This window comes from Ochotona princeps, chromosome 15 (genome assembly GCF_030435755.1).
Source record: "Ochotona princeps isolate mOchPri1 chromosome 15, mOchPri1.hap1, whole genome shotgun sequence".
Classification (NCBI taxonomy): Eukaryota; Metazoa; Chordata; class Mammalia; order Lagomorpha; family Ochotonidae; genus Ochotona; species Ochotona princeps.
In genome coordinates this window covers 54,296,955-54,317,656 of record NC_080846.1, presented here as the reverse complement: position 1 = coordinate 54,317,656, position 20,702 = coordinate 54,296,955, and the positions used below count along the sequence as shown (strand labels likewise).

The 20,702-nt window shown below is 59.3% G+C and overlaps 2 protein-coding genes across 2 annotated transcripts; one reads left to right on the top strand and one right to left on the bottom strand.

The window, feature by feature from the left end:
* Positions 1-500: 500 nt before the first annotated feature.
* Positions 501-3,870, bottom strand: C1QL4 (complement C1q like 4). Its single transcript, XM_004598993.2, has 2 exons — positions 2,721-3,870; positions 501-704 (listed from the first exon to the last, which is right to left on the bottom strand). Exons 1-2 carry the CDS (start codon positions 3,249-3,251, stop codon positions 525-527), a joined length of 711 nt encoding a protein of 236 aa, XP_004599050.1. The 5' UTR covers positions 3,252-3,870; the 3' UTR covers positions 501-524.
* A 9,376-nt stretch (positions 3,871-13,246) lies between these two features.
* On the top strand, positions 13,247-17,296 carry DNAJC22 (DnaJ heat shock protein family (Hsp40) member C22). The gene is made up of 3 exons (XM_012930881.2): positions 13,247-13,310; positions 14,154-15,113; positions 16,963-17,296. The coding sequence occupies exons 2-3, from the start codon at positions 14,274-14,276 to the stop codon at positions 17,146-17,148; spliced, it is 1,026 nt and encodes a 341-aa protein (XP_012786335.2). The 5' UTR covers positions 13,247-13,310; positions 14,154-14,273; the 3' UTR covers positions 17,149-17,296.
* The last annotated feature ends 3,406 nt before the right edge of the window (positions 17,297-20,702 follow it).

Below are 20,702 nucleotides of genomic sequence, written 5' to 3'. Positions count from 1 at the left end.
GCCCCACTTTATTGGAGGAGGCAACAACAGCTGTAGCCCCAGGGTCTGGCCCAGCCTAGGGGTGGAATGGGACTGTACAGAATGAGTTTTCAGTGCCAGTGAAGAAATCGGTGTTCCCGCAGCTCACAGGAAGGCCACCGTGGCTGGGGCCTGGAGATGCCGATGAGGGAAGGAGGAAGTGGGAGGGAAGTCGCGACAGGACCAGCACCTACCCCAAGTCTCCTGTCGCCTCAGACGGGCTCCTTCTGTTTCTGTTCTTTTCCTTCTGCTTCCAGGGCCTCTGAGCCCCGGCTAGTGGAGCTGCGCCTCCAGGGCGCTCTCGGTGTGGGTGGTCCGCCTGCGGGCAGTCTGCTCCTCCCCCGGGCCCCTGGCTCACCCCTTCAGGCTGCTGTTCAAGCGCAGGAGGACCTGCCCCACTGCCGGGCTCTCATAGGACTGGTGGCGCCCGTGGGGCTGGCGCAGGTGGGAAGCGGGGAGGTGGGGACTCGCGCGAGGGGCGGGGAGGGGGGTGCGGGGGCGCAGGCTCAGTCCGGGTAGATGATGAAGCCAGAGAAGGTGCTGTACTTGTTGGTGTTGCCACCGTGCACCTTGCCGCCGTCCAGCTTGATGAAGACCTCGTCACCCACGTCCAGGTGCAAGATGACGCTGTTGCTGGCGTAGTCGTAGTTTTGGTCGGCGTCCTGCGCTATGGCGCTGGCTCGGACCTAATGTAGAAGCAACAAGCCCTGTGCCGCACTGGGGGGACCGCAGGTGGAGTGCCCCAGGGCAGCCGGCCGGGCACGTGAGCCACCAGTGGTCGGGACAAGGGGGGACTGGGAGAGGCCTGGAGCCCGCGCAGCACCCCAGGCTCTGCCATTCTCCGACTGGGTGACTCCAGCAAATCTCACTTATGGCCTAGAACTCAATTTGAACTACACAGTTGACAGTAATAATGGAGCGTACCCCCTAAAATGATTAGGATGAAAGGAGTTAGGTGGGCGTGGTGTGTTCGGAACTGCGGTTTTCCTACAGAAGATGCTATGTGGGCTTTGCTGTTAGTATTCTCCTTTTGAAAATAAAATCACCCCCTAGGATAATTGCCTAGGTTTGATGCGTACAGGGCACTCCTGTTAGTGCCAAGCTTGGGTTTCACTTCCCCCAGTGTGGGGCTGGGAGGGAGGGGCACTGTGGTGCTCTGGCCTCTGGGGTGCACATTCCCATCCTAGGGGTACTTGTTGGTGCTGGGGCTCATCTTCCACCCAAATAGGGAGCCCTCCTCTTCTCTGTTCTGGTGGTGTGGGACCCCCACAGGCCACCAGCCCCCTCTTCCGGTCCCACTGGGGCTGGTTATTAACTCATTAATTATTCATCATTATTCTAATCATTATTTACCGTCCCCAGGGCCGCAGCGCCCGTGCAGTGGAATACAGAGTGGGAGCGGTGCAGCCCCCGCCTCTCTGAAGCCTGCATAGATGGCTACATGTAGGTCCTGCAGCCTCTCCCGTATGTCCTGCACAAGCAGAGCACCCTTACCAGGTGCCACAGGCACATGTCACCATGTGACCCCTCTCCACCCTAGGCACCACAGACACATACATCTTGCAAAACATGCACACTTGGTTACACATACAGAGCGCACCCCCATTCACACATGCACACACATCCTGGGTCTCCAGGGCAGCTCTGCTGTGAGAAGAACCCAAAGCTGGCCTACAGATGGGGGAGAGGGCAGGGGGCACCACGGCTGAACCAAGTCCATGGCAGAGAATAGAGAGGCAGGTCCAGCAGGCCCTTGCTAGCCTCCCCTCCATCATTCAGGACATGCAGAGGTCACCTCTCAATCCCCACCTGCAGAGGCCCTGGCACCTCCTCTTCCTTCAAGCCTGTGCCAGCTGTCTCCCTCTGTGCACACCCTCCCCCCACCCCCCAAGCAAAGTGCTTGCGGCTATTTCTTCGGTCCCTGGTGACAGTGGCTCTGGCTTTGCCCATGGGGCTGGGGAGCAGGCACAGCTGCAGACCAAGGCTGCTAAGGCCAGGCTGCGGGTCTACCTGCCCCCTTGCGTCTCTGCTGCCAGCTCTCTGCCTGGGCTCCGAACTGCCAGGCCACCTCCCACCTCCGCCTCTGTCTCGGGCAAGAGCTCTCTGGTGGGTTTGGTCACAAGCCCTGGGGCGAGGCAAAGGTTCGCTGCCTGGGGAGTGAGGCTGCCTTTTTTTTTTTTTTTTTTTTTTTTTTTGCCTTTTCTTCCAGAACCGATGCTGAGCACCTCCTGTTCCTGCCTCCCACCCACCCCCCTGCCCTCATGGCTGACCACTCTCCAGTCCCTGGGACGCATATGCCATTCCAATCCGCAGCAGCCAAGACTCTGAGCAGCTCACCCAAGGCAGGAGAGGAGCCCAGAGGCCACAGGGCTGTTAGAGACGCTGGGTAGCCACGCAAGATGAGAAGAGCAGGAAGTAGCGCTGCCGAGGAGAGCTTTGTATCCCAAGTTCTAATTTTCATGCCATTTCTCCCATATCCGGAGACCCCCAGCAAGTTCCCCCACTCCCACAGCTGGCCTCCAATTGTTGTTTGGCCCAATGACACGATTTATGTTGTTGTTGTTGTTTAAAGCAGCCTGGTGTTTCCAGGTTTGGCAAGGACGTTGGCGGAAAGGAGCTCAGGATGAGGACTGATTGCGGGGGAGAATCAGAAAGCTAGGGGCAGCGGCCCTGGGCGGGGCGGGGACTGGGGGACACCTCACCTGTCCGTTCTTCATCAGGTCTGCCCACATGCTGGTACCGTCGCCCCCGCGCATGAGCACGTGGTAAGCGAAGAAGTAGACGCCCGGCATGGGGCAGGTGAATTTGCCGCTGGCGGCCTCATATGCATTGCCCACGTTGGTCACCACGTCGTCGAAGCGCAGCACCTCGTAGCCCTCGTGAGGCCGCCGCAGGCCGGCATAGAAGGCAATACGCGGCACGTAGCCGGCTGGAGGCGCCACCCCGCCGGGGCCCGGCCCAGGGGGCCCTGGAGGCCCGGGCCTGCCAGGCTCTCCCGGCGGTCCTCTAGGTCCGGGCGGCCCCGGAGGTCCTCGGAGGCCCGCCTTTCCGCGGCGGCCCACCTCTCCTTTGGCTCCCGCCGGGAAGGGGGCCGCAGATGCGGGCGTGCCGTCGGGGCCACGGGGCCCGTGCGGGTCGCACACCATGCGGCAGCGACCCAGCATCTCGTAGTGCGCCGGCCCGCGGGAGCTGTGCACCAGCAACGGGATGGCCACTAGCAACAACAGCACCATGGCCACCCCGACGGCTGCGCCCGCCACCCGCTTGCGGCGGTTCAGCCGCGACGCGGCCAGGGCCAGCAAATCCTCCTCACTCTTGGGCGCAATGGCGGCGGAGGCCCGGGGCTTTCCGCGGGCCCTGGAGAAGGAGGCGGCGGGACTTCTGCCCGGGTCTGGCCACCCCCGACGGCTGCGCCTGGGCTCCCCCGCCCCCCGCGGGCTCTCTCCGCAGCTGCTGTGCCGTCCCCCCAAACCGTCCGTCCGGGCGGAAGGCTCCCCGGGTTCGGCCAAGGGCGGCTCCAAACGGCTTGGAGCCCGGGGCCCTAGGTTACCCTCCGGTGCAGTCTGAACGGTCCCGGGCGCAGGAGCAGCTTCGCGGCTTCTTCTGGGACGGGCTGGCTCTCCCACAGGTCAGTCTAGGGAACCTGCTCTCCAGGCAGCTGCTGTCTCCCCGTTGGCAGAGCCAACCGGCGGGGCCACCCGGACAGATTGCTGCCAGCCGGCTTGGGGTGGCGTTGGGGGTTATTCCTCTCCTGCGCTCCGGACGTCCCAGGCTTGGAGCTGCGGCTGGCGCGACCTTCTAGGAGGTGTTGCGCTGCGGCTCCCGGAGACCACGGCACGCCTTGCCACCCCAGCCACGGCTCCCCCCTGCCTCTTCAAGCCCCTGCCCGCGCGCACTCCAGCTCCCGGCGACCCTAACCTTCCTCGCCTCCCTCCCGGGGCGGCGGTGCGGGTGGTGTGCGAGTCGCCGCGCGGCGGGAATCGCTATAAGCGGCCGTCCGCGGAGCGACCCCTGGCGTCGGCAGCGGGCAGCGCGGGGGCGGGGCGCACCGCGGCCCCCTGCTCCAGCCAGGTCCGGCGGGCTCTGCGGGGAGGCGCGCCCTGCCCACCCCGGCTGCACTCTCCCCGCTTCTACCCGGAGTTTGGCCTTCCCGGCGCCTAGAAGAAGGCGGTGGGCAATAAGGCAGGACCAAAAATGCAAGCACGCAGAGAAAAACAGGTGGATCCCTGGAGCGGAGAAGATGTGGGGTGGGAGCCTCTAAAACCAAGCAAGGAAATGAGAAGGAAGAGAAGAGGTGTTGTCACCTCTCTCCCTCCCTGTGGCTAGGCCCCCATCATGTACTGGCAGCAAGGGCTGAGTCAAATGAGTGCACCCTGGCCTGGTCCATCCCGGGTAGGGGGCTGCAGAGCAAATGCAAGTGTGTGGGGAGAGAGAGGCGGGAGGGGAGGGGAAGAGCGAGGGCGCAGCAGAGGTAGGCCAGTCCCTGGGAGCCAGCAGGAAACCGACAGAACAGAGGGGCAGCGACAGAGGAAATCAGACGGAAAGCCGGCAAGAGGCGCAAGGACAGAGACAAAGCTACTCTTAGAGACTACCTGACGGCATTCCCCCCCAGCGGGCGGTGGGGGAGGGAGCCCTGACAGGCTGACGGATCCAGAGGGAGAAATGTAAATGGCGCTGCGGAGACACCCGGGTCCGTGTTCGGACTCCAATGTGACATATCAACTGTGGGGCCGGCGCGGGGGCGGGGCCCTCCTGCAGGCAGGGTGGCCGCTGTGGGCCTGTGCCTTGTGACAGGGGGTGGGAGAGGGTGCAGGTGGCCACAGGATCCTGGGCTGGTGGGCTGGCCCCCTGGGTGAGTGGGTTTGTGCCTTTGTTTCTGTGTGTGTGTGAGGGCTGAGCGAAGGGGACAATGCCTGGATTGAGTACCCTATCAATGCCATTTCTTCTGCCTCCGGATTTAAAAGTAGGGAGTCTCCTCTGGGCAGTGGGGTGGAGAAGGCCACTCTAACTCTACTGGCCCTGCCCAGCCCAGCCATCCTTACCTGTGCCAGGCTTGTCTGCCCCCATCCTCTTGGCTCTTAGGGGAAACCCAGCAACACACAACGGGTGTTTTTACTGGAGAGGGGTGGGAAAAGAGTGAAGTTAGTTATGCAAATTTAAGTAATTAAAATGCAGATTAAGTGCTGGGCACCCTCTTGGAAAAGGCAACCTTGACTACTTTCAGAGTGACCAGGAGGGGCGCGAGCTTTGACAGGTGAGGGTCCAGCGCTAAAGTGATCATCTGCGTCCTGCAGGCCCAGCCCCTCCTTGGGGAATCACAGGGACCATGGGCCCAGAGGTCCAGCTCCCAGGATAGGTGGAAATGGGGCTGTCTGGAGGTGGACTGCTGCAACAGAGAGCACAGGGCACACGGGGCGTGATTCCTGGGTGATGTTCTCTCCCCTGCATCTGCCGCTCCAACACCACCATCACCATACGGTGGTGCAGACTGAAAGAGGCTGTGAGGGGCACGGCCAGTCCCTAGGAGCCTGCAAGGATTGGCAGGCGGTGGGGGAGGGGCCTTCTGCAACCATAAATACAAATTTTATTCAAGGTCTTTGTCGCCATTTGTCTTCCTCGGGGGGCTAAGGGCCGTGTCGGCCCCTTGCATGTCTAATTCCAGATCTGCTCCCCCAGGCTGGATGATGGATGGATCAGAGAGGAGAGAGCAAGGCTGAGCTCACCCTAGCCTCCCTGCCCGATCTCCAGGGCCAGCCGCCCCTTTCCTTTTCCCTGTCCCTCCCCAGAGGCCCTCTCTGGCCCAGCCACTCCCGGGACCCCCTTTCGGAGCCCTGCACCTCACCCCCTTCAGGTCAAATTCTGGCCTCTCTTTAGAGCATCCCTTTTCCTGCCAGCTCCAACCAAGGCATTGAGCTGCAGTGGCCAGCGGGGCTGCAGGCAGCAGCCTGTGTGTGTGGTGGGGGAAGTAGGCTTGGCTCACGGAGCTGAGGGGCCAGCCGCATGCATTTATTCATGTTCTGTTGCTCTTTCCCCACACTCTGGAATGAGGCTGCCAGCTCACCGGGTCCTTGTTGCTTCCCTGCAGCTGTCACATTCGGCCCAAGAGGGATCCGGGAAGGACCAAGGCCAGCCTGTGCCCCTGGGACTGGAAGCCATAGGAAGGAGTGTTGGGGCCCTTTACCCAGAGCTGTTCAAGCAGCCAGCCCCGGGAGGCTCCTGGGAGGTGGGGACAGGGTTGGCAATGAGGAAGAAGCGATGGGGCAGGTGGGGGAGGGGAGAGGAAGATGGTCTCAGACGTGCCCAGTCTGGAGTCTGCACTAACCCTAACGCTAACCCCAAATGACACTCTGGACTCCTGCTCAGTCCTAGACCTCTTCTTAACCCCATTGCCTAACCCCGCCTGGAACACACTCCCACCTGTCTAGGAACCCCAGGTCTCCCCAGAACTCCCCCCTGGGGCTACGGTCAGGTGTGTGCCAGAGTTCTAAGGATCAGGCTTTGGATTAGCGCGTGATTAGCATATGATTTGCATGTGCTATGTGCCTTCCACTCTGCGCAAGTTTTCATGTTAAAATTTTATGAAGTCTAGCGGAAAGGTCCCGGCTCCTTGAAGGCTCTCTGTTCTCCTTCCTTCGCTCATACCTCTTGTCACTGACCCAGACCTCTCCCCAAGGGAAGCAGAGGTGTGAGGAGGTGACAGCCGCAGCCCCATGGGTGACAGGATTGTGGCAGTGTAGTCTGCCCCCACCGCTGGCACAAGCCTTGGTGTCCTTGGGTGTGAGGGGAGAGGAGCCAGCTGGCGGATGTTCCCTTGTAGACCTAAGAGAGCATGATCCCCCCCCCCCCGTTTTCTCCTTCCTCCTCTTCAGTGGCTTCCCCGCCACACACAGAGCACACTGGCTTCCGGTGCCCAGGTGGAGCTGTTGGTTCCAGACCCTCCCCGTGCAACAAGGGATGTCTGTCCACACGAGAGGCAGTAGTATCAAAAGGAAAACAACATAACTGAGTGTGCATTCAAGCTCAGGGTTTTAAAAGTCATTATTCTTTATTTTTCATTAAAAACTGCTAGCTGTTCTTTACATAGGCAGATTCCAACTCCTGGTCTACTCACCAAATATGTACAGCAGCCAGGGCTAGGTCCAGACTGGAGCTGGGCGCTGGCAACGCAACCCTGGTCTCTCACAAGGGTAGCAAAGACCCAGGTCCTTGAATCATCCCTAGTGGCTGTGCTAAGGCTGTTCGCTGCCCTGCAGCCTACTCACCTTACACCCTCAGAAGCCGCCCCCTCCCATAGACACATTGTCTCTATTTCCCAGATGAGGAACCTACAGCTTGTCACTGTCACCTTGTAGAGGACAGTGCTAGAGTTAGGTGTATGACCTGGCTTCCTTCTCTCCACCCTGCAGGCAAGACTCATGGCACCCAGGCCGACGGAAGAGTGAGAAAAGCACGACGGAGAATGGGCAACAGGACCCGCACAGCCTTCACCCACAGGAGACTTGGTGTGAGACCAGCTAAGCAATCCCTCCCCGAGGCAGCCCAGCCTGAACTCGTCGGGTGCTCACCTCTTGGCTCACGTTTGGCCAGCATGAAATGTAGACAGTTACTGTACTGGGGGAAGAGAAGAGGGCATGGAAACATAAGACAGCCATAGGGGCAAAAGGGGATGGAAAGAGGCTGAAGCTGGCTCCATGCTGGCCCCAGCACCTGCACAGATCTGGCTACCGCGCTTAAAAACTACCGAGGAGGAGCCGGAACCGTGAGGGCAGCCCACAAGCGTGTCCCCGGGGCCAGTAGCCCAGGCCCGGCAGTCCAGCGCAGCCTCGGATCGGAAGGGTTCTGCGGGGCGCGCAGGACTGATAACAGGTTCCCAGCAGCTCTGAGTATCCGGTAGGCCAAAATGCACTGAGGACTGGCCTCGCAGCCCGGGGCGGTTCCTAGTCTTGGAGGTCTTCTCCACCCACCCCCGTCTTGGTGCCTCGCTCGTCCCCACCGCTCATCCCCTTCAGCTTCAGGTTAATGAAACAAGGAGACTGGCTGCACAGACAGCTGTCAGGCCCCTCATTTCTCCGCCGGGACGTGGGCTGCGGCGCGGGGGAGACCGACAGGTGGGAGGAGGCGGGCGCCAGAAGCCCAGGGAGAGGCAGGCGCCCGCCGCGCGCGCCAAGCCTCAAGGTCCTCGAGGCGTGGTAGGCCCTGGGATGCTCTTTGTGCCTTGAACCCCGAGCTCTATCTCCATGTCTGCGGAGCAAGCGACTGAACGAGCCCCTCTCCTTCTCCCCTTGCCCCCAATTCCGGGTCTACTCCGGTTCGGCTGCCGCGCGCGCCTGTGGCAGGTGCGGCTGCGGAGCGCGCTGCGCGCACCTCCTGAGTCCGCGGCAGCTGCTGGGCGCTTCCTCCCACCTCCTTGCATCGCTTTCCTCCGGCTCCCCCTCCCAGCCGCACTCCCTCTCCGGCGGCCGCGGCCTTTATTAGGGATTCCGCGGCTGTCGGTCCCGCCATCCATCCTGTCCGCCGGCAATTAGGCGGCCAGACAAAGAGCAGCTTCGGATGGATGAGGGTCCCGGCGGATCGGAAATGTGAAGGGTCAGCGCTGCCGCCCGCGGCGCACCCCGCTCCCCCTTCCGCATAATCACCGGCCGCCCGTCACTCAGCTGGCCTCCCGGGGAGCTCAGGGGCCCGGCCCGGCAGAGGGCGGGGCTGCGACTGCAGCCTAGGCGCAGAGGGCTGCGAGAGGTCGCGCCCGCAGCAGGTGCGCCTCCCACGGGAGGGCTGAGCCGTGTGGCCTCAGGCACCTGGAGACGGAAGAGGACGGGGTGACTGCCCGGCCGTTCCCTTCAGGGGTCTGGGGGCTGGAGGCCCAGGAGGGGACTCGAGAATGGCCCGGAGCGCCCCCTTCTGACAGCGGGAAAGGCCTCTGGCTCATCAGTCCACACAGGTGGAACTGCGCCCAGGGAGAGCTCCTCTCAGGGACACTGAGGCTCTCCAGCCCCGGGCGCCTCCTATCGGAAAAGAAAGGCTGAGCGCGGCCCAGCGCGGAATCCAAACCCACTCCCACCCACTAAGAAAAGTCCCAAGGCAAAACCCGGGGGGGTCGAGGCAGCGAATTCAAGGAGCCCGGGTCTTACTGCGCATTCCGTGGCGCTGGCTCCTGGCTGACAAATCAACATCTCAATCTGACAATTAGTGGTCGGGTGGGGTGGGCAGAGGGGCTCTCGCAGCCCAGCCGCTTAGCCTTCCCAGCGGGAGGCAGAGAGGTGGGCGGTGCTGGCAGTGATGAACGACTCTGGGGAGGGGGGACCCGCGGCCCCGAGCGCGCATTCATTACTCGGCTGACAGGCGGGCGGCAGGCGGACGTGCGGGCAGAAGGCCCGCAGCCAGAGGGAGAGGGTCCGGGAGGGGGGCACAGCACAGTCCCACTGCCCGGCGGGTGCTGGAGGTCCTAGAGCTGTGCCCCCCGATGTCGTAGTAGGCCCCGGGGTCGGTGTTTGAGAAGGCTCTCAGCGATCTGAGGTCGGAAGGGGTTGTAGGAGCCGGCGCTGTGGCGCGACCCCAGCAACAGTGCGCAAAGCGCGCTCCGAGGCGGTGACAGGGATGGATGGTCTGGTTGGAGTGCGCAGGGGGACAAGTGCCTGGATGTGTCAGGACCGGGCCTGATTTTGTCAGCGAAGGTTTGAGCCTCGCCCGGCGGAGGATGGGCCCTCCTCGTCCGATCCCCCCACCCCCCCGCCGCTGGCTGTCAGTTCTGTCTCCAGTTTTGGAGGCAACGGTGGCGCGCACGATGACAGCTGAGGTGTGTGTCTGTGTGACACACGTTAACTGTAAGAGCGCTGCTGCTGGGGACCACCGCTCCCTTCCCAGCTGCAGTGACAATAGCAGGTTGCTGTCCACAAAAGTCTGCAGAGCTGGCTGCTGAGTCCTGGGCACACGATTCCCACCAGGGCACCCTGTGCGCACCTCCCCATGCATGTACTCTCCATCGAAGACATACCCCGCCCAGCTTGCTGAGCAAGCGATGCGGCAGGCCCTCTCTCTTTCAAGTGCCCATCTTTGGGGCCCCCAGCTGCAGCCTCTGGGAACCTATCTTTGGATTTAAGTGACACCCTGGGTGGATAAGGAACATTCTAAATGTTCTTAGGAACCTCCTTTCCTCGTCTGCCTTTATCTCTCCCATTCTGCCCCCATTCACCAAATCACGAAGAAGTCGAGCAGTGTCCCTTGCCCTCTGTGTGAGCAAGGTCCACACAGCAGGGCCATGCGTGACCCTTGCTTTCCAGCCACCTGCTTTTCTTTAAGGTACCCTCCCTTTGCCCTGCTCTTCCTTAAGGCTATCGTCTTCACCTTGCAAGTCCAACCCCCTCTTTGTGTAGGCCTGCTGCTCTAGTTAGGGATCTGTTGCAAATTCGGGGAGGTTTTGGTTGCTCTTGGGGCTCCTCCCTCTGGGAATACCCTCACAGGACAGGGAGACCCCCTGGGAATTGTGCGGATGAGGGGAAGGGAGAGTGGTGGTGGGCAAGGCTTTCTCCCTGGGCTGCATCCGGAGGTGACTGCGCAGGCGAGCATGGTCACAGAGTGTCAGGGTCAGGGGCAGGCTTGGGTCGCTTCTCATTCCGGGCACAGGCGGCTGGTCGATGCCCCGCTGTCCTCCCCTGGTCCAAACCTCCCTCCTCCCGGCCCCCGCTCCCTCCGCCCTCCTGGAAAAGGCAAATTTGACATTTTTAAATCCCGAGCCTTAGAGGGATCGATGCGGCCCGGGGGCCCCGCCCGGGGTCGATATTCCTGATTGGGAAGCGGCCGCTGAGCGGAGCCCGCGTGTAAATCACCGGGCAGGGGGAGGGGGCGCCGGGAGCCCAGGCCGCCCCGGTGCACCGAACCCGGCGGGGGTCGCTGCGAAATGAGAGCTACGCCCTGCCTTGAGGACCCCCTCCCCTCCTTCTCCTGAACCCTGCCAACTCCCCTGGACCGCTCCGGTCTCGCTTCAGCGGCCGCCACCCTCCGCTGCCCCTGGAGCCGCCGGGGAGGCCGGTGTCGGAGCCAGCCATGCGGCGGCTCCTCTCCGGCCGCTCCCGCGGGGCCCAGGCTTTGGCTGCGGCTGTCACGGAGCCGACAGGCCGCGAGGGCGGGGGCGGCGGGCGGGCTGCGGGGGGAGGGCTGGTGGGGTGGCTGGTGCGGCTCGCGCTCAGTGCGCGCGCAACAGATGTCTGCGGGCCTGAGGCCGGGTCTGGCGGCCAGGGATGCGGAGGGCACTGGCGGGGTCTGAGTTGGTGCTGCGCGAGATACACCGCCTACCGTACAAGGGAGCCTTGAGTATAGAGGAAGAGGGAGCCTGGTGGGCACGCAAGTTTGGGCTGCCCTTGGCCTTCAATCATCCTTGTCGCGATGTGCGGGGAGGGGGGGGGAGAAGAGGATCAGCCGGGGCTGGGCAGAGCCAGGGAAGGCCAGAGCGGGGTCAGCGACCAGGATTCCCGCATAGGTCGGCCTCTGGGTTCGTCGTGTCACTTGAATCAGTGTGCACGCCGGTGCAAGCGTCGGCTTGCCTCCGTGGCGACTTGGCGCAGCCTCTTTGCTCCAGCGCGCCAGGTGCTCCCACCTCCCAACCCCGCTCCAGTTTATAGAACAACAGTTTAGGGAAAAACAATCCGGGCCGAGTGACGGCCCCGTAATTGTGACAAAGTGAGTGCGTGCGGCTGCAGGGAGCACAGGGGCGGGCGCGCGGCGGGGCGAGGCGTGCACCGGCCACCCCCGCCCGCGCCGCCGCCCCCGCGGTCTCATTCCGCTCACCCGCGTGCCTCTCCTCTCGGCCCCCCACGCTTGCTCCTCCATCGCTCTTCCCTTTCCTCTCGGTAACAGCTCTCCTCCGCTCCCCCCCCCCCCGGGGAGGGGGCGCCCTTTCCTCGCTCGCGTCTTTCTCCTGCGCGTTCCACTCGAGTCTCCATCTTTTCCTCGCGCTAACATCGCCCTCGGGCCCCTCGCTCCCTCTGCTCTACCTACACAGTTTGCTCTCCAGGTTCTCTAAACGTCGAGCCCTGCCACCTCCCCCTCTTTGTGACCCCCCACTCAGCATTGCGGACGACGGCCTCTGGGCTCCCACCGCCGCCGCCCGCACCCGACTCCCGCTCCCAGAGCGAGTTTGTTTGTCCTGCGGCCGCCGGCGCCGTCGTCCGCGCTGTTTGCCTAGCTTAGCGCGCTGCGGCGCAGTGCGGGCCCAATTAAGTCTCATTCATTATTCAGCGCCCCGTCGGTCCCCGCCCCCAGCCGCAGGCTAGGGCGTCTCCTGGCCGCCGGCGGGACCCCAAGGGGCCTTGTAAAGGAGCGCATTTCCTCCCCCACTGACCCGCTGGGGTGGGGATGGCCAGACAGGGGCTTAGAGGGAAACAGAACCCCTCTGCCTGCTGTAAGCGACAGCGGCCGGCGGGCCCTGAGTCGAGGCTGGGAGACCCGGGAGTTCCAAGTCCCTTCGTTACAGGCGGGAAACTGGAGGCCCAGCATGCGTGCGGCGAGACTTGGCCAAGGTCACCTAACAGAACCCAGGACCAGAACCGGGGGCAAAGGCCTGGAGGCCTCTGGCATCCTGGCCGCACGTTAGTGCCGAGTCCTCCAGCCGGGCCCGGGCTCGCCTGGAGCGGCATTCCACTTTCCTTGCCTCGGCTGTCAAGTTTTCAGCCTCTCGCCCAGGGCACGGGGCGGAGCCGCCTCGGGGCTCCTCTGCCTTGGGGCTCCGATCTAGACAAAGAAGACCCTAGTAGGAGGCCTGGCTACTAGGCAGCCAGGCACACCTGCGGGAGGAGTCAGACACCGAGCCGTCCAGCGTGGCCTCCGCGGAGTGCGCAGCCTACGCGAAGGGCGTAGACGCCCTTTCGTTTGTGGTACGAAGGGCAATGCGGGCCGTGGAAGCTGGCTTCCTTTTTGTTTTAGCGGACCACCGCATCTTGACAATCGCCTGGCAGCCCCTGCGTGGGAGACAGCCCCGGGCCGCGGCAGGGCCCGTAATCGCGCCAAGGTGAGTCTGGGGACGCGCGTGCCGCAAGCGGGAATGCCAGATGGCAGCCGGGGCGCCGCGGTGCTCTGGGGGCAGCGTGCCCAGGGGTGGCGTGGGCGCCGCGAAGCACAAGTCAGGGCAACTCAAGCGCGCAGGCCGGGATCTCCCTGGAGGAGGGCCTTGGGGAGGGGCCTGGCTTGCTGTGACCCGGCAGACACAGCAAAGACAAAGTCCAGTCGGATGTAAGTGGGAGGGGAGTGACAGGGGCCATTTTGGTTCCGCGGAGCGTCGGGGCTGCCCGCGGTGTGACCAGGTATGGCTGCTCCACTCGGGCTGCGGATACTGCCGGGTGGGCACTTAGGGGGCTGTGAATCAACACCCGGGCTTTCGGTGAGCTAGGCTAGGCGTGGTGCAGCCTCGGAAGGAGGTGGTCGAATTTGCGTGGATGTTAAGGTCCAGGTCAAAATGTAGTTTCCAGAACGTTTCTGTGCTAGGGCAAGGAGCTGAATCCTGGGCCAGGGGTGTCTGAGGCAGCCATGATGGGACTTGAAGGGGCTCAGGAGGACATGGGAAGCCTTCTCTGGCTCCATTCCTCCTGCCTGCCTCCCAGGCCCTCTGAGACCAAGAGAAGCTGTGAGCTTTTCGCTTATGTTGTTTCCTTTACAGGGCCCGGTTTCTCAAATCAAAGCATTGAAAGCATTCTTCATCCCTAAGTTTGGAGGCTGTGAAGGGCAGAGCTGGATTGGCACAGGCGCTTATGCTCTGTATAAGCTTTCTAAACTGGAGTGGTTCAGACGCTTACATCCGCTGTCAACAGGCCTGCACTCTGTAGCAGGCTTCTGTCTTCTGCTGATGTAGACCTGGGAGGTGATGACTCAGGTAGCGGGTTGGTTCCTGCCGTCCAGGACACCTGTGTGGTGTTCAGCCTGGCCCAGCTCCAGCCATCACAGGCTTTTGGGGAGTGAACCAGCTATTTGTTCTCTTTGAAACGAATGAGTAAAACGTGAACGCACGAGACTGAGGCGCTGGAACAAGGAGTAAGGGTTAGTTAGCATTGCAGGGGCACACAGGCAGGTTTAGACTGCAGAGGAGATGGTTCCTATGTTGGGGCCTGAGTGTAATCATCACATTGTGTGTTTTATTTTTTCTCTCTTAGGGGCTAAGGCTAACCGTGGGTCCACGAGAACCAGGAATCTGGCAGAGTGCCCTGAGATGAGCTCTGCACTCCGAGCAATGACAGGTCCCACCGGACTGGGCTGAGACCTCGCCCTGGACAATGGCCAAGGGACTCCTGGTGACCTATGCCCTCTGGGCTCTAGGGGGCCCTGCTGGGCTCCACCATCTGTACCTGGGAAGGGACAGCCACGCCCTGCTCTGGATGCTCACCCTGGGTGGCGCTGGACTGGGCTGGCTCTGGGAGTTCTGGAAGCTCCCAAGCTTTGTAGCTCAGGCCAACAGAGCCCAGGGCCAGAGACCAAGCCCGGCAGTGGGGATACCCCCTCTGAGTCCCATTCGTTTTGCTGCCCAAATCCTAGTGGGTATCTATTTTGGCCTTGTGGCTCTGGTCACTCTTTCTTCAATGGCCAACTTCTACATTGTGGCTCTGCCCCTGGCAGTGGGCCTAGGGGTCCTGCTGGTGGCTGCTGTCGGCAGCCAGACCTCAGACTTCAAGAACACGCTTGGGGCAGCATTCCTCACCTCTCCCATTTTCTACGGCCGCCCTGTGGCCATCCTGCCCATCAGCCTGGCTGCCAGCCTCGCAGCCCAGAAGCACCGGCGTTACAAATCTCCCATGAGGTCTGAGACACTCAGTGTGCGGCTGTACCGCCTGGGCCTGGCCTACCTTGCTTTCACGGGCCCGTTGGCATACAGTGCCCTTTGCAACACGGCTGCCACCCTCCGCTATGTGGCAGAAACCCTGGGCTACTTCCTGAGTTGGTTCAGCTTTTTCCCACTGCTCGGTCGCCTCGTGGAGGGTGGCCTCCTGTTGCCTTGCCGTGTCTGGTGGCTGCTGCTGGGGGACCCTGGCTTCAGCAGCAGCTCCTTCCAGGAGTGGGAGAAGCTCTATGAGTTTGTGGACAGTTTTCAGGATGAGAAGCGGAGGCTGGCTTCCCAGGTAGGCTCCCCTTGTCTCACTCCTGTCTGGGGGGCTGTGGAAGCTTAGGTACTCCCACCTGCAGAGGTGGCCTCTGTTGTGAATTCTGCCACCATAGATGAGTGGCCTCCATTCCTGACCTTCAGGTAAATGGAGTTACCTAGCATGTGTTCCATTGAGTCACAGGCACTTGTGTCCCTTTGCATGATTCGACTATCATTTGTTCATTTGCGTCATTGCTAATGAGTATGTGGGTCGTTGCTTCTACGATACTGGTTTCTACTAAGAAAGCTACTGTAAACAATGCTTATGCACATCTGGTTTTCTTGTGGGGAGATCTCATCAGGGATGTCAGGTTCCACGTTGGAAAATGGACAGTTGTGAAGGGCACCTTCTGATGGCTGGCTTTGTGGTACAGGCCATTAGCACGGAACTGGATTGGAAGTAGAGTGGCTAGAACTTGTCTGGTGCCCGTATGGAATGCCAATGCTGCAGACAGAAGTTTAGCTTGCTACACCAGGGCTTTGTCCCCCTAAATATTTTCCTTTATTGGAACATGTAGCTGTTGCTGTGAGGCACACAGCTCGTCCAGAGGCTGGAATTTTGTTTTCTTTTTAAAATTTTTTATTTTTAATACTGATTAAATAGTTGAGAGGGATGGGTCCACATGTGGGCCTCCAGTTAGGGTGGGGAGGATCGAGGCATGGAAGACAGTGGGTGGGACAAATGCTTCATTTACTTAATTCTTTTTTTTCTCCTGGGAAAGAGAGGGGACTGCTCCTTGCTGTCATCAGCACTTGGGCATAGGGGACAATCATTTGATGACATCTTGTGGGGAAGAATGTTCGAGGGTGTTACTTGAATGGTTTTGATAGTTCTGGGACATCAGCTTCATTGAAGCAGGGTTGAAAAAATTTTTCCAAGGTTTATTGGCTGACCAGGTCCACCTCAGGGTGCATCCATAGAGCCAGACACTCCCTGTAAAATTTGGCCAGAGTGGTCCAATCTGTTCTGCTTTCCATCCTCTGATGAGGCACTCGGTGTCCTCTGCTGGCCTAGGTGAGCTTGCTGTCGTGTTCTCCCTGTGCTTCCGGGCATGCTGTCCACTGCACAGGCATCAGCCTGTGAGGAGGCCCAGTCCTGATGCTCGCTCTCCAAGGCTGGACCACATAGATGGTGGCTGGGATTTGAGTGGCAGCATCTAATTGGGAGTTCCCCAAGAAGCCTTGCCTGGGGTGACCTCAGACGACTCTGGTGTGTGTCAGGTAGTGCAGTGTCAGGCTTTAGTTCATTGCCTGCACCAGAGGATGCGCACACCAGTGGATGCAGCTGCCTGGTCAGTTCTGATCGAGCTGCATCTGTCATGCTTTGTGTGAAGTGATGGGTCATGTGACCCAGCCAAGCCCATGCAGCCATAGGCCTAGTCTTCACACACACCAGCAAGTACTGTAGTCTAGTTGGGGTGGTCCACAGTAATTCCCAGCAGGCCTGCCCCAAGTCCTAGTTTTTGCCAGCATGTGCTGTGGTCCATCCCTCATCTCATCTGACGGTTGTGTACCCCAATGGATGCTGAAGCTTAATTCAGCCCAACCTGCATCCAAACCCAGCCTACATGTATGCTGACAGGTGCCGCTGCCTTGACCAGCCTGGCGCATCCCCAGCCCTGGCTCTCACGCTCATTAGTGGGATCTGCAGCCAAACAGGGAAGTGCCCACAATTCCCAGCTCTGGATTGTGCCTGCCAGGGAGTACTGCAGTAAGCTGAGACCTTGCCTATGAGCAAGTAGGAATCAGTTCAGCCTGACTTAGCACCTTAGCAGGGAGGGGGCCAGGTTCACAGCCTGTGAAATGATGAATTCTGTTTCCATCAGGTTTTGGGCCTTTCAGAAGGGGCAACAAATGAAGAAATACATCAGCGCTACCGGGAGCTGGTGAAAGTCTGGCACCCGGACCACAACCGGGAACAGTCAGAGGAGGCCGGGAGGCGCTTCCTGGAAATCCAGGCTGCGTATGAAGTCCTGAGTCAGCCCAGGAGGGCCAGGGCCTCCGGGAGGTGAGAGCCAGCCTTCCTCACAGTGCAAGCTGGCCAGCAGTGCTGGAGTCTTGCTTGCTGACACAAAGCATCCCAACGACGTTGAAGAAATAAGCTTGCAGTCGAGATGAGCAAACTTTAAAGGGGTGGGAAGGGTTATGGTGAAAGCCTGTGTGTGTGTGTCCCCCCAAATCTGAATTTTTTTTGCTTTATTCCTGACCATTTTTCTTAAAGGCAGAGAACGAAAGATGTGTTACAAAAATAATAAAGCATCTTTTTGAAGAATACAAAAAGCCTCTGGTCCAACTTGTTGTACATTAGCATGTCATAAAGAAATCTTATTTATCATTTTAAAAAAAATATGGAAAGCCTGAGGTTAGGGGATGGCAGAACAAATGGGAAGTTTCTAGTGTGTCATAAAACTGCCTGTAACAGGAGGGCTTAGGCCTCTTGTGTAGATGAACAAGGGCTGAAACTTGGGTTAGAATTTTGAAATTCTGGGGCCAGTTGCTGTGCTGTGTGTGTGTGGCAGGGGTGGGGCAGTGCCTTGGCTTGGGGGAGAACTGCATGGCAGACTGGAAGGGCAGAGTCCTCAGCCCTCCTGAGACGTGAGGTCTGCTCTGATCACACACCCTGCTCCCTTGGGAGGAAATGGCACGGGGACACAGGCTTGCTGTTTCCAACCAAGAGCCATGGGGAGTGTTATTGGGACATTGGAGAAAGGGCAGCGGGCCTTGTTTAGGGAGCTTCATGGAGAACATGTGTCCTTATGATGACTTGGGGGGACCGTGAGGAACAAGCAGCTCAGGCACCTCAGGGGACCTTATTTAATTCTGGGTGACTGGTCAAGTGTCGAGAGCCAGGAAACCTGTCTGCAGAGGAAGGCTGGAGACAGGACTACGGTGGCAAAAATTTGAACCTTTGCTGCAGTTTTCCTGCTTGGGGTATGTGTGTGTGTGTGTGTGTGTGTGTGTATGTGTGTGCGAGTGATGATGTTCATGGTGAAAGAAAGCAGGAAATTTACTCCAAAATACTGCATCCTGGTACACTGATGAATTGGAGAGCAGTGAATGCTGCATCAGGCTTTGTTTTGATGCTCTGTCATCTGCCCAAAGACTGGATCCGCCCAAGAAGAAAACAATTACTTTACTTCCCAGCTTGAATTTGTGCCAGCCAGTTCATACTTGCAGGATTGAAGGTGAAGGAAGAGAACCACCATTGGACAGATTTTAACACAAGCTATTATTTCTACTCTTGGTTAATTCAATTCTCAAAGAGAATAGCTTGCTAGGTGTTGTGTGAACACAGGACCCATTCCTTCACAGGAAATCATTTGCTACTCATTGGACAGCCACATTCTGCGCGGCACCCTGCCCTGTAAAGAGGGGCATCTGCATGGCATGTCTCATGGGATTGCTTGGATAATCACAGGTGCAGTTCTCATCCACGCACTGGTTTTTTGTTTTGTTTTGTTATAAATTTTATTTTTGATGTTTACATGGTTGATTAACATGGACAGCATAGAGGTTTAGGGGAAAGCGAGTGAGACCATTGTTTCCACACTTTCTTTTTCTTCTTCCTGTGTCTGGGGGAAGGAGGCAGATGAGGGAGAAGTCACACCCAGCCTCCCAACTGCCTCAGTAGCTGGGAGTGGGAAATGGCCAACCAATGTCATCCCAGGGACACCAGTGGATTCGGCTCAAACAGTTTCGAGAGCTCTGAAATGCTGTCATTCTTGCCACTCCAAGGATGAGGTAATCCTTCCAAGGTCCATTCACTGACATAGTCCACCTTAGAGTCATTCCCTCAGAGATATTTGTTGTCAGTGCTTGGCTGGGGTAGTTGATCAATTTGTTCTGCCCTTCCTCCTTCTGCTATGGTACCAGATGTCCTTCATAGGCTCCAATAGACTGCCATATCCTCCATGTGCATCTGGGCATGCCGTTCACTGTTCTGTTCTAAGCCACCGAGGAGGCCCAGTTCTGACACATGTGCTCCATGGCCAGACCACAGATCCCACAATTCTCCCCATGGTTAGAGTTCTGAGTCCAGCGGTTCAGTGTGGGGGGATTCTCAAAGAAACCTCATCTGAAGTGATCCCACACCTGACTCTTGTGTGTGATTACAGTCTGGGGTCTAGCTCATCTGTCACCCACATCAGCCAACGCACACACTGGTAGTTGCGATTACTGGGTCAGTTCTGTCTCCAGTCCTATCTTTTATGCAAACCAATGGTTGCTGGGGTCCAGTCCAACCATGCCCGCCACACTTTTGACCCTCATGTACACTAACAGGCGCTGCAGCCTAGTTGGAGTGACCCCCAATAACCTAGGGTAGGTCCACCCCCAGCCCTGGTTCCTGTGCTTGCCAGTATGTGCAGCAGACTGGTCCCATCTGTCCCACATCTCATTCAGGTCTCATACATGTCAATAGCAGTTGAAGCCTTGTTCAACCCAACCAACCCCACTATCCAGTCCACACTCATGCAGGGGGCATCTCACTGCCTGTCTAGCCATGCCTGCCCCCAGCCCTGGTTCTCATGCTCACCAGTGAGAGCTGCAGCCCATTAGAGAGATGCCCACAGTTTCCCTACTGGCTCCACTCACAGTCCTGGATCTTGAATTCTCCAGGTGGTTCTGTAGTCTAGCTTGACAGGACTTGCCCCCAGTCCCAGCACTTGCCAAAGCCCAACCAGTCTGCACTTACTCTGGCTTATGTATGCACCAGTGGGTACAGTCAGCCCAGGTTGGCTCTCCCCCTAACCCAGTTCATATGCAGATTAATAGGTGCTGAAGCCCTGCCTGGCCTGGTCTGCCCCTGATCCCGGTTCTCATGCCCACCCTTGGGACCAGTGTCCACACAGGGGAGCCCCCCGGGTAGCCACCCCACTGGGATTGCACCTCCTACCCCCAGGTCTCATGTGTGTTGGTGAGTACTGCTGTCCAGTCTGACATGGCCTGACTCACCTTGGCATTTGCTGGAGGGTACTATAGTCAGACCCTGCCTGTCCTACCCCCAGTTCCAGTTCATGCTGGTGGGTGTGCCAGCACCAGTTCCAGCCACAGTATGAACTGGCTGCTGATGCAGCCTGACCCAGCCTGTCCTGCACACTTTCCTGGGGTCTCAGATCTGCCAGAGGGTGTTATTTTTTTTTAAAGATTTATTTATTTTATTGGAAAGGCAGATTACAGAGAGGAGGAGAGACAGAGACAGAGAGGATCTTCCATCCGATGATTCACTCCCCAAGTGACTGCAATGGCTGGTGCTGCGCCGATCCGAAGCCAGGAACCAGGAACTTCTTTCTGGGTCTCCCACATGGGTGCAGGGTCCTAAGGCTTTGGGCCATCCTCGACTGCTTTCCCAGGCCACAGGCAGGGAGCAGGATGGGAAGTGGAGCGGCCAGGATTAGAACCGGCGCCCATATGGGATCCCGGCGCGTTCCAGGCGAGGACCTTAACCTTTACGCTATCGCGCCAGGCCCCAGAGGGTGTTATTAATTGGCCTAGCTTGGCCCATCCCCAGACCTGAGCCACACGTGTGCCAGCATGTACTGTAACCTGGTATGGTTTGGGCTGCTGC